This window comes from Mercurialis annua, linkage group LG7 (assembly GCF_937616625.2).
Source record: "Mercurialis annua linkage group LG7, ddMerAnnu1.2, whole genome shotgun sequence".
In the NCBI taxonomy this organism is placed as follows: Eukaryota; Viridiplantae; Streptophyta; class Magnoliopsida; order Malpighiales; family Euphorbiaceae; genus Mercurialis; species Mercurialis annua.
This window is the reverse complement of record NC_065576.1, coordinates 5485247-5500740: the sequence shown is the minus strand read 5'-3', so window position 1 is coordinate 5500740 and position 15494 is coordinate 5485247. Positions and strand designations below refer to the sequence as shown.

The following is a 15494-nucleotide window of genomic DNA, read 5'->3' as shown; positions in this document are numbered from 1 at the left end:
AAATATGGATAGTTTTAAGGGAGCGTTGGGGGGGAGGTTACATTAATGTCTTTTTTACTTTATAAAATATAATTATTAATTAAAATATTATTGAGATTATTATTAGAGTCTAATAAACTAATTAAAACAAACTTTTTATGATATCTGTCAAGATAATTGTCTATAATACTAGTTAAAATAGATTACTTAAGTATTTAAGTTATTATTTTAACTATTATTTAATAATTTAGAATTTTAATTATATGATAAAAAATTAGAATTTTAATTAAGATAAAGGGAAAAATGTCATATATGCTTCTAAGGTTTGATACTAGGATCAAATAAGCCCTTAATGTCCTTAAAAATTCAAATATGTCCCTAACATTTTAAAAAATGAGCAATCAGACTTCCAATTTTGACAATCAGACTCCAGACGTCTCATTTATAAGTCAAAATCAGAGGCTGTTTGTTCACTTTTTAAAACGTTGCAGGCGTATTTGAACCTTTTTAGACGTTGAGGGCGTGTTTGATCCTAAATCAAATCTTAAGGCGTAAATGACCCTTTTCCCTAAGATAAATTACTTATAATAAATTACTAATTTAATTTTAATTTGATTATATTCTCCATAAATAAGATAGACTACTCATAATTAACTACTATTTTAATAATTACTTTATATTTGATACTTAAATACAATATATAATTATAAAAAATTAAACATAAATATAATATTTTGACGAGTTACAATACGAGACACGTGTGAAACACGTAATTCACTAGTTAATTATAAAAAGAGTAAATTATTAAACCTCTTATGTATTTTAGTGAAATACACTAACTCACCCATTAGTTTTTGTAAATCTACTATAACACCTCTCATGTTTAGATATATTGTACTATTACTTCAATCTGTAATTTTTTTGTTAGTCAACTCTGTTAAAGAGTTAGATTTGAACCTTAATCTTATTTTTTGTCCAGTTTCATCTGAAAATTGTCAATTTTATTTTTTAAAAATTAAATAAATTAATTATTTTTTAAAATAATAACAAATTGTTAGTTAATCTCCATGTTAAATGTTCTTTTATTACATATTGTTCTTAATTACTTTTTGGAACAATCTATTTTTAAGTGTTAAGATTATAAGCGATATTTTTTTTTTATACAAGTTGTTTAAATAATTGTTCATGATTTTATGGGGTTCTCGTATAAGGACAACGGACTATCCCGAAATGTCACCGCTGTTTATTCTCCCAATTAGTAAAAGTTACTAATGACCGGAGATAGCGAGTCTTATACTACTCGGAAATCAAAATAAACATGTGAACACTCAAAAATCAAGTAGATCGAATATTTGTGACGTTAGATGATACATGATAATTCATATAAGTCAATATTATATCATAAGTTTGTGATTGTACACATATTCTTTAACTTGTGGTAACACAATTAATTTATATATTGGTGATTAGAGTTTGATTTTCCTTATCACTAAATCATAAAACTAGGATATTGGGATGTATTGGCCCTAGTTAGGATATCGCTATTGTGATCCTGACAAAATATGTTTTTCGTTTCACTAAAAAGCAATGTTTTTAAAACCGGACCGGAGATCAAACCGGCTTCTCCGAGGGTTCATGATTCGACCGGTTCAACCGGATTTTTTAATTATAATAAATATAAATTATTTAAATTAAAAATACATGTATTATAAATTAAAAAAATATGATTAAATATTTAAATAAATAATTTTCAAATTTTACTATATAAAATATAATTATAAATAATAAATATTTAAAAATATATAAAATACTTACTCTAAATGGAAAAACTAAATTTTAATTTTAGTAAAAATTGTTATCAAAATTAGACAATTATTTACTAAATGCGTGAAATACATTTATAATTGAGTAACATTTAAGTGTATATAGAATAATAATATTGTATGAGAAAGAAAAAAACTTTTAATTTAACATGTCATCATATTTTTATTTTAAAATTTAAAAATAATTTATTGTATAAAAATACAATCATAAATAAGTATATAAAAGAATTTTTTTTATATGGAAGAGAAAAATATATAAATATATAAATTTTTAAGTTTAATAATTAATAATTATTAAATTTAAAAAATATAATATGACATTTTATAAATATAATATATGATTATAAATATAATTTTTTTATGTATAATAGTAATATTAGAGAGAGTATAATTATTTATTTGAGTGAAAATATTATTTTATTAAAGTTGAAAATGACATGTGAGAGAGAGAAAATAATTTGTGTAAGAGTCATAATTAATATGAGAGATAAAAAGGTGCACATGGGTGAGAGAAATAATGAGAGAGAAATAAAAAGACACATAGGTAGGGGACCACACATGCATTTTTTTATCAAAAAAGTACCTTTTTGGCTAATTTTTTGAAAACCGGATTTGTCCGGTTTTTATGAAAACCGGATTTGTCCGGTTAAATCCGGTTTTTGACCGGTTTTGACCGATTTTTATAAAAGACGATTTTCACCATAAACCGGACCGGACAGGCAGCCGGTTCCCGTTTAATCCGGTCCGACCGGCCGGTCCGGTCCGGTTTTCAAAACATTGCTAAAAAGTTATTCCTCAAAAGATTTTAATTAAAGGTGGTAAAATGTACCAATCTTATTATTGGAGGGCTTTAGAGTATATTAACCAAAACCTCGAGAATGTAATAGCAAGAAGAAAGCAGGAGTTGGGGTTTTAGCAGCTAATCGCAAAGCTCTGAAAAAAATGGGAGGTCGTCCGGCCAATAGCGGAAGCAGCAGTGAGGAGGAGGACGCCAATTGGAGAGCGGCGATTGAATCTATAGCCGCCACCACTACTTTCGGCAGCAAACTTTTTGGTACAATTAGTAACGGCTCAACATCTCATTCCACTTCAAATGGAAATGATACCCAGGATTCCAAAAAGATCAAACACTGCCAATTAAAGGTTAAATTATACCCTTTATGTTAATTCTATTACTATTAAAGTTTTAAAATTTTAAAATTCGTGTTGCAATTGGAAATTGAGCTAGAGTTTGTGATTTAATCTGCACATAACCCTTGTTTTGTTTCAGCAAATTATATTTTCTGGTTTTGTGTGCTATAATGTTAGTAGAAGTGTGGTTTCTTTCTCCGAAAGGCTTTAACTTTGAACTCTGCTCTGCAAGGCTTAACGATGTTTTGTAAGCTTTTCGAATTTATTGCGGAATTCACCTTATAACTCGTGTGTGTCTATCTTTCAAAGAGTGCACTAATATTGGAAATGTTGAATTACAAAAATAGATTAAAAATATAAAATTTTGGAGTTTAGAAGTTATAAAATTTTCGGAGTTTCGTAAGCGTTATCTGAAAATGGAAATGAAACATCCAAACATAAGTTTGGGTACAACATAGAGATAGTTGGAGGCTATAAATGTTGTCAATTTTATGAGGACTAGAAAGTGAGTTCTGCCCTCAAATTTCGCTGCTTGAAATGTTATACTGCGTCAATTTCTTTGTCGTTGTTTGCATAATAGTGTAAACAGTAAAATTTAATGGCAGGCTCAAAAGCTTTTGGATGACATCATAGAAAAGACCTTAGAAGTTGTGAGTGAGCCTAGCCATGTCCGAGATGATCCATCGACTATTGTGGATGAGGGTGTACGGCTATTTAAACATTCTCCAGCTGGGATTGTATTTGATCATATAGGTAACGTCCTTTCTTTCTATTTTATAAAATGCTATAAGTTATTCTTTGATGGAGTTGTGCAGACTCCTCTAAATTTGATTTTCTTATTTATATTATGCACTGCTCAACCAACTGATTTGACTGTGAGAAAATAGATAATTGAGTAACCTTTTTGTTGACTTCTTGATGACATGCTGGACTGAAAATCAATGATTGTCTTATATAATGATGACCACCTAAGAAGCACGGAAATTTTGAGAAAAGTGTGTAACCCGTTTCTGCAATATTTAGAAAAATGATGACTCCCGGTATCCATTTCGTCTCATTTTATTTTTCCCGTTTCAGTGCTACTTCGATCACCACAGTCATCAGCCAGACATTATATTTAGTGCAGATGTAATACACATGGAACATTTAATTTGGATATACCATCAGTAATAGCAACATACTTGGTGAAAAATGTTCTTTATATACTGATAATCTTGTGTGGGATATACACATCTTATTTATGGAACCGATAGGAGACTAAAATTACTAGACAATATTCTGCTAAAGAGCTGAAAAATTGATAGATTGAACATAATATTGTCTCTAGAGGAGTTTAAGAAATTCTCAAGTTATCATTTTTGCGATCCGTTGCACATGCATAGAATATGTACGATGTATGCAAGGACTAAAGTTTCATGTTTTACAACCAGATGAAATACAAGGCCCCAAAAAGCGACCAAGAATCCTTCCTAGATATGACATTGATGAGAAATCAAAGAAGGTTAGCTTCTTACTTTTTAGTGTCTTCCTTCTTACAATTTGAACGTTAGAAACTTAAAAATAGAGAAATCCTATTGAAAATTCAGCAGTTTAGACGGAAAATGAAATCTATTGCGGTGGATGGCCTGGACATCATTGCTGCTGGAAGAGAGGCAGGTCAAAAATCATTAGCTAGAATGGAAGCCAAAGAAGCTGCAGCAAAAGCCAAAGCAAAAAAGGAGGAGGAAAGGGTTTCGGAGTTGAAAAGAATCAGGGGAGAGAGATGGCTACCTTCTATTTCAAGGGAGATGCAGGTATTATTTTAGGGCTTAAATGCAGCTATCATTAACAATTTGGTTCTCAAGATAGTTTTTCTTTGAGCGTTTGGACTTTTGATTTGTGGTACGGGTTCATATAAATCAAAATTGCTTATTTTGATAATTTAGTCCATAACTCTTAAAAATAAGCCTAATTTTCATCCAACTCGTTTATTTTCAAAGCTCAGGAAAAGCAACGGGTAATTGAACAAAAATTTCTTCACAATTGCTTTCAATGTGCTTTGAAAACTCAAGAGTTGATGTAGTCGACCTTATTCTAGTGAATTATGGACTAAATTGTTAAAGTAGGTCAAGTTTGACTTACATGAACCCGCCTGATAAGCTCAAGGACTAAGATGACCTTTTACTCACTTTTCTTTCATAAGCTCTTAACATTTTCTTTCCAAATTATTAATTTCATCACCCTGGTTTTGCATATTCTCGGATTCAAATAGTTCAATTATCTCACTATTTTATCAGATCCCTGAATTTATATTGTTTTATATTCTCATATGTTCCATATTCTCTTTTTGCTCAGTTAAATAAAAGTAGTAAGCAACGAGTATAGACAGTGTGCTGCTGATTTTTGTTTCACAACTTGGGCTGACATTGCAATTGCTTCCTGAAGTAAACCTCCATGGTTTGACACAGAAAACGCCACCGGTTTTTGGATGTTTTTTCTTGTGAAGGGATCTGGAGGTTTCAACATGGATTTCTGGAGTTAATGAATTTCAAAAATGTAATGCTCGTGATGGCAAATGTTGCTGCTAGCTTTGGAAAGCATGATGTATATTGAAAATCCCATCATTTGCAAAAAAAAAAAAAATTAGGCATATGTTTTGTTGCCAGCATAATTTGTGCGCATACTTAATTTTAGCAAAAACTATCTGATTTCTATTTGAAGTTTTAGAGCTGCATAACATTTCTATTTAGCGTAATGAACTCTCTGGAAATTCTTTACGAGAGTAGAATTACATGGAATTGGAATTGCTGAAGCGAGAAATGGCAAAATGAACAAGAATAGATTATAACTTAAAGTTTTGGGGTTTCAAAAGTGTTTTTAAATAAAAATAAAATGTTGAAACATAAAAGTCGAGAAGTTTTCATGCAATATAGACTAGAACTTAGGATGACAATGATTTAATGTTTCAAAAAAATATTATAAATATGCACAAATCATGGATTAAATTACAAATATGCACAACTATAATTTGACTAACACATTAACAATGGTACTTAACAACATTTCTCTCTGTACAAAATACAACTTAGAGAGAGAGACTTTCTAAGCAAACTAAGAGGACCTAGAATTTGCTTCAGATTCTTTATTCCAATATGGACAATATTTTGCTACAACATACAAGCTATACACCAACTCCAAACTATTTTAAAAATGACACATAATTACTAACCGGAAACGAGAAATTTCCTTTCACACAGGACACAAGCAGTTTCCTTTGCTGCAGAGTAACAAGTTTATTTTCAAAGTTGCAGCTTTTTGTGTTGCATTAAATATAAGTTTCAGCAACCAGGCACCGAAAGCTTTATCGATAAATAAAGCTCGTCTTTTTTTTTTTTTGCTTCTTTTGTTAATATAGTTTTTGCATATTAAGCCAGCAAGTAACCTTTCTCTTCCAAGTAACTTATAACAGTTTCAGCCATATTACACGGAGAAGCACAATTGTCTCCATCTTGTTTTAGTACGATCTGCAAGCATGGATTGGTGGGTGGTTGTCAATTTCAGATTTGATATGCCCAAAGAAAATAAGTTAAAAATGAAAAATGTAATATTCATTGAATACGACGATCTAAGAACCTTAAGTCTAAATTTTAACTTTTTAAGTCAGAGCTAGTAAGATTTGGATCGAGTTTCAAATTTACTTCATACAAGGAACCTTAATTTTAAAGGCTAAACTCTCTATGTTGGGGGAATTGGATCATGTCTCCAGTCCACATCAAGCTTGAACTTGGAAACAATCCATGGATCAGAATCAGATGAGAAAAGGTTCTAGAATCTACACGACTGAAACAGTGCAACTTATAGAATTTCACATCTATCAGCTCTATCTTTGTATTTCCTTCAATATTTATTGAGTTTGCAGGTTTCAGAGAAATTACTGCTAAAAAGCTTATTTATGGTTGCTTGATAAAGCATACCTACTTAATTAAGTTGCATTCTTATGTTCGATAAGTTTTAAACTTGCACATCATGCTGCTATATAAAAGCTCACTCAAGCATAGTTATAATTAAAGGATACACACCTCACAATTTAGTGGTGGCTCATATGGATCATCAATCCCAGTAAATCCTGCAAAATCCAGTTATGAAACTCGAAATGAGAACTAGTGATTTCTAGCATGGTGTAAAGCAAAATATTGAAGAGCACCCAAATAAATCCAACAGCACAACAAGAGTGATAAAATCTAATATCAAATGAACATCCAAATGCACCTTTGATCTTTCCAGCGCGAGCAAGTTTGTACAGACCCTTCGGGTCCCTTGCCTCACACACCCTGAGTGGCACATCCATGAACACCTGTACAAGGGAAAGGTCATGCATTTCTCACTACCAATACAAATATTCATCTTATCAGGTAAGTTTGTTAAGTTTTAAATGAAAGACCTCAATGAAATCTCCATCAGGTAATAATTCACGACAAGCATCTCGGTCTTTTCGGTAAGGAGATATTAAACAAGCAATGCAAATTACCCCGGCATCTGCAAAAAGCTTTGCTACCTCTCCTGCAAAGCATTACAAGGTAAAGTCCTGTCATTAAAAGGAAAATAAAAGAAGATGCACAGAACAAGATCAATAAATGAAAAGAAATTTATCAACGAAGATAGGAACAAGTACAAACACTTACCAACCCTCCGAATGTTTTCAATCCGATCTTCTGCTTTAAAACAAAGGTCACGGTTGAGACCATGTCGGACATTGTCACCATCAAGGACGTAGGTCAACTTTCCTCTTGAGTGCAAGCCTTGACTCAGAGCACATGCCAAGGTACTTTTGCCTGAAGTTTCAGTTTCACAAAGAGAATGATTTTACATTAGACTGAGCAGAAGATAAAATGCCCAGTACAAGATAGTCTCATTTATATATATTTCCCACAAAAGAACTGTAAGAATAGATTGCTATGTTGACTGTCAATAGACATATTTAGAATCCCAGAGGAAAATGTACCAAAAGGTTTAGAAAGTTCCATTTTCTATAAAGATATTTGTTATGATTTAAGTACGCTCTAGAAAACAATCATAAGTTCATAACTATAGAATTAATCGCCTTAAATATCTTTGTGGTGCATCTGAATACATCAAGTAAATTCATATTTCCTGTAGTTTCACATTCCCTAACATTTTCACCCCTTAAAGTCTTATAGCCTAAATCATGGCTCCCAATATTCGGATCCACTTATTTTTTCGAAGAGATCAAACATCATCAGTTAAAAGATAGCATGTGAAATATATACACTATAACATGCTAGTAAATTACAACCCTTTTTTATGTGAAATTCATTATAACCTTAATATCCTTTCTGAACAGCATCTTACAGGGCCAGCTACAGTCCCATTCGGCAGTTCTAATAAAAACTCAACATATTAACAGTCTTATACATTGAAATATCTTAAAAGTACATTATTACAGCTACAAACTTGGACAATTTCAAGGCTTCCACCCAATAAATTAGCTTAGCAGAATTAATTAACACCACTTAGATCCACATTCATAAAAAAAAAAAAAAAACACTTAGATCCACATCCACTATTTCACAAAGAAAAAACGAGCATGGAATTGACAAACCACAGATTGTAAAAGACGTTCGAGTCTCAACATAATCATTACTCAATTTTCGTGACAAAGGATGCAACGGGAAAGAAAGGTAGTAAGATACCATTTGTTTACAGAAAGCACTAGAACAGAAACCGGTTATCATTTAACAAAACCAACAAGAGAATGAACAAACCTGAGCCGCTGAGACCAGTAATCCATATAACACAACCTTTCTGCTGAAGCAACTCCTGCCTATCACTTTTATCAACTGTGCATTTATGCCACAAAATATTTGTTGACTTTCCATTGCAAGGCATCATTTGCATAGCTTTCCCTAGTCAGATAAAAGTAAAATTTAGAACTTCGAATCCACATCCAACTATAAATTTGTCATTCATGCTGAACAAAAACCTCGACATAGCCACACACATATCAAATCCATAATTGAATACCTACCGAATTGTTTCGATTCGGCTGCACATACCAATCCGGTCACAACAATTTTAAAGAAACCTCTACCTGTGAAGCTAATGATAACTATGAAATAAAGATAATGATCTACAGTTCAACCGAATAATCAAATGTTGACTTTAGAATATATTCGTCTTGTTTAAAGCATATACACATTTACATATAAGCCTGTTGCGTGTAATATATGTAACCATATTAATTATTTTAACGAAAGTTTTAAAATATTTTATGATTCTAAAAAACTGATAAATTTAAAACTTTGGTTAAAATTTTACCTGAGGAATTAACAGAGCGATTCTTGGTCAAAGAACCTACGGCGGATTCCTCTTCCATTGCCTTAACAACTAGCTGAGAAGATCTCAGCCTCAAACTACTCACGGCATTGTCACCGATTGAAAATCTCAAGAACCCTAACTTCGAAGCTGACCGGGATTGGCCGGATTTAAATTCCGGCGAGTTACTAGAAATCAAAGCCCTGCTAGCTCCTTCTAACGTAACCATCTCAAAAACAACCACCGACACGTTCACCAATTTAAGAGAAAATTCAAAAGGAATAGCTCCAAATCCGCCATTAACTGCCAAATTTGGCGGCAAAAACAAAGATTCCTTCAATTTAGCTCCACTTATAATACGTTACCGTGAGATTTTTGGTGATTATACGGCGCAGTTTTGTGTTGGCAACAGGAGAAATCAGCGAGTGGCGTGCGTTTTATTTTTGTTCCTATAATTAGTGGTGGTAATTATTGAGGAATGAGAGGCGATGAACGTGGCAGTGACGGTTTTATAAAATCTGAGTGCCGGTTGTATTTATCATGGCATGTAGTGTCTGTCTGTGGTGGCAAGCTGGCTAGTTGGTGATTTATTTTATTTCTTCAACTAAATTAATTCAAATAAAATAAAATAAAATTAGCACATTAATTAAAATTTTAAAAATACAAAAATGAGACAATTGTATTAGTCAATTATTTAGTTAATTCATTTAAAATAATAAAAATGATAAAAAAAATAGAAAATAAATAAAAATTAAAGTATATACTTAATAAAATTGATTGCATTTGAGCTCTTAGCCCAGTTGGTTAGACTCTATGTGTGTGAGGTTGGGGTTCGACCCGGACTCGCCGCAGCCCGTTGTTCGGCTGGTTAAAAAAACGATTTATAGCTCAATAATATATTAATAATAATAATTAATCACATTAACTTCCGTTAACGAATCTCAGTTAAAAATATTGATTATCAAATTTTAATTTTTTTTTTAACTGCAACCTAATTTAAAAATATTATTGACTAAACCCATCAAGCTAATTAAAGTAATCGAAAATCATTAACCGAATTAATCAGAAGGTATTGATTTGTTATAATTTTATTGAATTTACAAAGATCAAACATAATTTTATTATTGGTCAAATAAAAATACTATAGCATAATAACTATTTTAAAATAGAACGATTCAACTTGAAAATTTAAAATATTTATTTATAAAATATAAAATAAATATATAATCGTACATATTTTTTTCGGACATTTGAAAAAACGATAAAAAAATCAAGACATTAAATAATGATTTTCGGAAAAATATATTTGAATGACGAGTCATTAATCTTTTTAAAAAAAATAAAGAACTATATCAACGAATAATGACAGCTTGAGAGATAGAATAATAATTATCATCAACCTAAGTAAATGTTAGGCAAAATAATACGCAGACAGAAATAATAATTTATTGATAATATAAATAATAAATAAAAATAGTGAATTCAATTGAAAATAAAAAATATAACTAAATTTAATCGAGTCGCGTGTATCACACACTTTCTTTATGACAAATTTGCCCTCACCATATGTGAATTGCAATCGTTTTCTAAAATAAAACGAAACACAACAACACCGAAGCGTTGTTTTCAATGAACTAAAATTATCGTCCGAACTCTAACACAAAGAATATAATTTTGGAGAGGAAAATAATTTTTAAACTCTTTTTTGATATATCTTTACATTGGAATTGATGGCTTTATATAGCCATCAAAATTTCATAACATGTATCTCCTTAATTGTATAATAAAGGAGATATGTTACAAAAACTAAATAGCAAGTTATAAATTTAAATTGATATGTTAAAAAAAATAAATCGGGTGTTATATAATTTTTAAAAAAATGCAAAATAAAACTTACACAAGACTAATTTTTTCGTTGCTACACACTCATTATCCCGTAAACTTGGTTGATCAAATTATGAGTCCTTAGTCTCACTAGCTTGTAACTAAATTAATAAATAATCAAATATAAATCACATCAAGTGAAGTTTCTCAACCAATGTGAGAATGAATAATTTTCTTTTCAAATTCATTTTTCAAGGTGTGACTTTTGAGCATCAATTCTCATTCACTTTTTTAAACTATTTTAAGCATATAAATATACGGTTTTGATCTATTCATGGGAGAGAATACAAAACCATCAATATCCAACACTATCAGATATTGGATTCAGCTCAAAATTAAATATTAAAATAACAAATAATTATATGTCATTTTAACACTCATGTTTAATATTTTCCAAACAGTAAAATTGAATATATCAAATTTGCAGACCTGCTCTCTCCACTTTCAATAATTATCAATTATCAAAGGTATGGTTGCAAATAAGAAAATTGTTAAAAACAACAAAAGACAACTTAAAACATTTGAAAAGAAAATGGCCAACAGGTCGAAATGGAGTCATATTATGCTATCAATTGGCTATGGACCTTTGGTGGTTGAAATAATTTACGACGTAAAGAACTGGATCAATTATTTCAAAAGTTATATCCAGTAAAAAATTATTTTATTCTTTTAATTTAGCATAAAATATCAATTAAAAATAAATTTATAATTTCGAATAAAAACACTTACAACTGAATTAATTGACTTATATTATAAATACCTTTTAATGAGATGGTATAAAATGATTGAAAAAATTGAAATTGAGGTGATAATAAATTATCGGTCCACATAAAAATAAAGGGGCCAAACAAGCAAAAATGTCTAATTTGATGATGTTTTGTTTAAAACGCCATTTTAAAAGGTGTTTTTGTTTAAAACACCATTTTTAAAAATATATTTCTTATGCCAAAACGTCTGTTTTAAAATTACAAATTTAACCTTGTTTAGTTTTATTTCAAATTGAAGGGCTAAAATAAATTTTTATTTAAAATTATATCATTAAATACGTAAAAAGATTAGTAAATATAGTTATATAAATGTTTTTTTTGAAGAAATATAAATATATTATTTAATGATATATTTTAAATTGGTCAGTTTTCAAATGACGTGTAGAGAGTTTTATCTAAACAATTCTGCTATAATGCGTTCTTCCTCCGGTAATGAGTTTGATGGATGGAGACATAAGGTAACACGTGTTGTTCATTCCTGAAACATGACAAAAATATTTGTTTTAATCAATTATTCAGTGTCCAATTAGATGGATTTTAATCTTCTCTGGATTTAATGTGTTCGTCATGGATTTCACTAGTAACCGCTAGAACAGAACTGTTGACAATGTGGGCCTAATCTGAATGACTAAGACGTCTCTAAGTGCATCGAGAGATTGTGGGTTCGAACCACGCCTCGGTAAGTAACAATTAACATGAGACTTTAAAAAGTCGATTTCCACCTTTAATAAAAAAAAACAGCTAAAACTGTTCACGGCTGGGTCTAGACCGGATTTTTAAATTTTTTATACAAGTTCAAATATAGTCAGAGCCTGGCTCGACTTTCATCTTTCCTACTCAAATCTGGCCCAAAAATTTTATTTTTGCAAATTCGGACCGAAGTTGAGCGGAATTAAATGTAAATTTTATAAAAATGAGAGCTATAACCCGCCCATAAAAAATAGTGGGTTTTTTCGAATTCGAACTCGAGTCGGACTTGGGACGGAAAATCATTGCCAAGCCTGACCCTAAAGACCGAACTTGGACGGATCTAGCCGAATACTCAAGCTCATGTACAAGTCTAGCAGCTAAACCGTTTATTTTCATCTTCTTCTTTTTTATTGATAACTTTCTTGAATTTTATTTCGGCCTGTAAACTCTGAAAGTCTCGGTTTGATTATTAGTAAAAGAAATTTCATCCAAAATTCATTTATGCCGTTAACATACGATAACGTGGCGTTTAAGAAAACTAACTCCGTATCACTTGGCATGTCATCAAAATACCATAAAAAAACTCTAAAACTAGTTACCTAACTGCCGTCACCCGTAGTTCTAGCTGCTGCCGTCTAAACCCGCTGTCGCCAGCCCCACTCCTAGCCACCAGCCACCTACACCAAAACCATCGTCACCCCCACCCCTGACCGCCTCCTCTCAAACGAGGTTCGTGTGTCTGAGAAGATAAACCTATAACTTGGTTAATCGTCTCAGATGAACTGAAACATTCGTTTAAGAAGGTGGGTTCGTCTTCTCAGGCGAGAGACAAATCTCGTTTGAGAAGACAACCCTCAATTCTTCTAATAAGACGAGCAGACTGGGTCTGTTTATCTAAGACAATGGCGGTGGGTAGGGTTCAAACGACAGCAATGAAGGCTGTAAATGTGGATTCAGGAGGCAGAGATGGAGGCCGAAATTATAATTATTTTTAGAGTTTAGAGTTATTTTGAGCGTTTTAAAATTTTAGGAGTTTATAATGCTGTGTCAAATGAGATGAAACTAATTTGTACGTATTTTTCTTATTCTTTTAGGTGCCACGTCATTGAATATCCACGCCGTCAACCAGGAAATAGACAGTACGAGTTTTGATGATAGTCAAACTGAAATTCAGGTTGTTTATAGACCAAAATAAAACTTAGTAAAGTCGGTGACAAAAAATGCAAATGTCAGAGACGAAAAGTGAAAATAAACCCAACTAAATTAAAAGATTACTTACATCCATCTAGTAGATATTATTCTATTGAACAACTTACTTTCATGCTCCTGTTGTCTTACATATGTTATAATTTATATTTTTTATCTAAAATTTAAATAATATAAATTTCCATTTTTTTCTTTAATATTTTAGTCATTTTGTTTATTTTTAATGTTAGTTAAAAGACTTAACAAAGAATTAGTCCTTAAATTTATTTTTAACACAAGTATACACAAAAATTATATTTTCATGAGATTTAATAATTTAATAAATTAATTTAAATTTTTTTCTTCTTTATTTTGTTTTTAAACTACAAAAATTAAAAAAAAAATCATTAAATTAGGAAATTTACCATAATAAATTTTTTATTTATATATACTAGAAATGTAAATCATCTAACTTAGCTGACTAGGATAAAAATTAAATGAAAATATTAAAGGACCAAATATTTAATTTTTTAAAAAGAGAGACAAAAGTATGAACTATAACACATGTAAATATGAAAATAATTCGTTCTCTCTTCTTTATATTTTATCCATTTTTCCATAATATAAAAATAGGAAAAATTGATATTAGCAGTGTCTCACAAAAATAAAAATTAGATCCCATCTTAATTAAAGACATGGTTAAGGTACAAAAATTACTCGAATGTTTACTCTGCGGTTCAAATGGCTCCCTAATGTTTTGAGTCTAAAAAATAACCCTAATTTTATCAAATAGAACAAATATATCATCCAAATAACCCTACACTATTAAACGAAGGGTATATTTATTCCACTTTGATAATATTAGGGTTATATTTGGTTCACTTTAGTAACGTTGGGGTCATTTTTTAGACTCAAAATATATTAGGACAAACGGCTAATTGTATGCCACATTAGTTGAATTAACGTTCAAACACGCTACAAATAGGAGGAGGGTATATTAGTTCCAATTTGGTAACGTCAGACACTACTAGAACTCCCGGTGTTACCGACAGAATTTAGCGACGGATACAAAATCCGTTGCTAAATCCTAATTTCCCAACAAATTTTAGCGACAAATTTAGTATCCGTCGCTAAATATTGGCGGGACACTTCCCGCCAATAATGCTGACAAATTCCCCACGGACTAGAAAATTACGTTGGGAAATGTACCGATGGATATTGCTAACCGTCGGTAAAATTGTTTGGCCCTTAGCAGGAACTCTCCCGCTAAGGGACACAAGTAAGTTACCGATGGATTGTTTAATCCGTCAGTAAATTTACCGACAGATGTTGTAATCCGTCGGTAACTGTTTAAATGAAACTCTGTGTTTCATTTAAAAACATTACAGACGGATTACCGACGGATATATCCATCGGTAAATTTGTACCGTTATTTAAAACCCGATCCCCCTCTTCTTCTCTTTCAGTTTCTTCTCCTCCCTCACTCCCGTCGGCAATTTCTTCTCCTTTTTTTTCTCTCTTGCCGTTTGCTGCCGCCATTTTCACTCCTCCTCCACTGCCGCCTTCCGCTGCCTTCCTCCACTAGCCGTTCTTCCGTTATGCGGTGAAGGTAAGTGTGTTTTCTCTTTTTTTATTATTTTTAATAGTTAAATATTGTTTAATTTTTTTTAATTAATTTAAACAGCATGTCGACTGCCGCTGCCCTCCACTACCGATGCCGCTG

At 31.2% G+C, this 15494-nt stretch overlaps 2 protein-coding genes across 4 annotated transcripts; one reads left to right on the top strand and one right to left on the bottom strand.

Annotated features, from left to right (window-relative positions):
* The first annotated feature begins 2609 nt into the window (after positions 1–2609).
* Positions 2610–5689, top strand: LOC126655656 (uncharacterized). Of its 2 annotated transcripts, none has more exons than XM_050349903.2 (5): positions 2610–2945; positions 3539–3686; positions 4364–4434; positions 4523–4726; positions 5268–5689. In XM_050349903.2, the coding sequence occupies exons 1-5, from the start codon at positions 2745–2747 to the stop codon at positions 5295–5297; spliced, it is 654 nt and encodes a 217-aa protein (XP_050205860.1). In that variant the 5' UTR covers positions 2610–2744; the 3' UTR covers positions 5298–5689. The 2 variants fall into 2 exon arrangements, with proteins under 2 accessions (XP_050205860.1, XP_050205859.1); XM_050349902.2 differs by having other exon boundaries at positions 2613–2945; positions 4520–4726.
* A 179-nt stretch (positions 5690–5868) lies between these two features.
* Positions 5869–9803, bottom strand: LOC126655651 (adenylyl-sulfate kinase, chloroplastic). Of its 2 annotated transcripts, none has more exons than XM_050349897.2 (7): positions 9249–9803; positions 8696–8836; positions 7595–7744; positions 7354–7472; positions 7182–7266; positions 6992–7038; positions 5869–6436 (listed from the first exon to the last, which is right to left on the bottom strand). In XM_050349897.2, the coding sequence occupies exons 1-7, from the start codon at positions 9472–9474 to the stop codon at positions 6338–6340; spliced, it is 867 nt and encodes a 288-aa protein (XP_050205854.1). In that variant the 5' UTR covers positions 9475–9803; the 3' UTR covers positions 5869–6337. The 2 variants fall into 2 exon arrangements, with proteins under 2 accessions (XP_050205854.1, XP_050205855.1); XM_050349898.2 differs by lacking the exon at positions 9249–9803 and adding an exon at positions 8959–9067.
* Positions 9804–15494: the final 5691 nt, after the last annotated feature.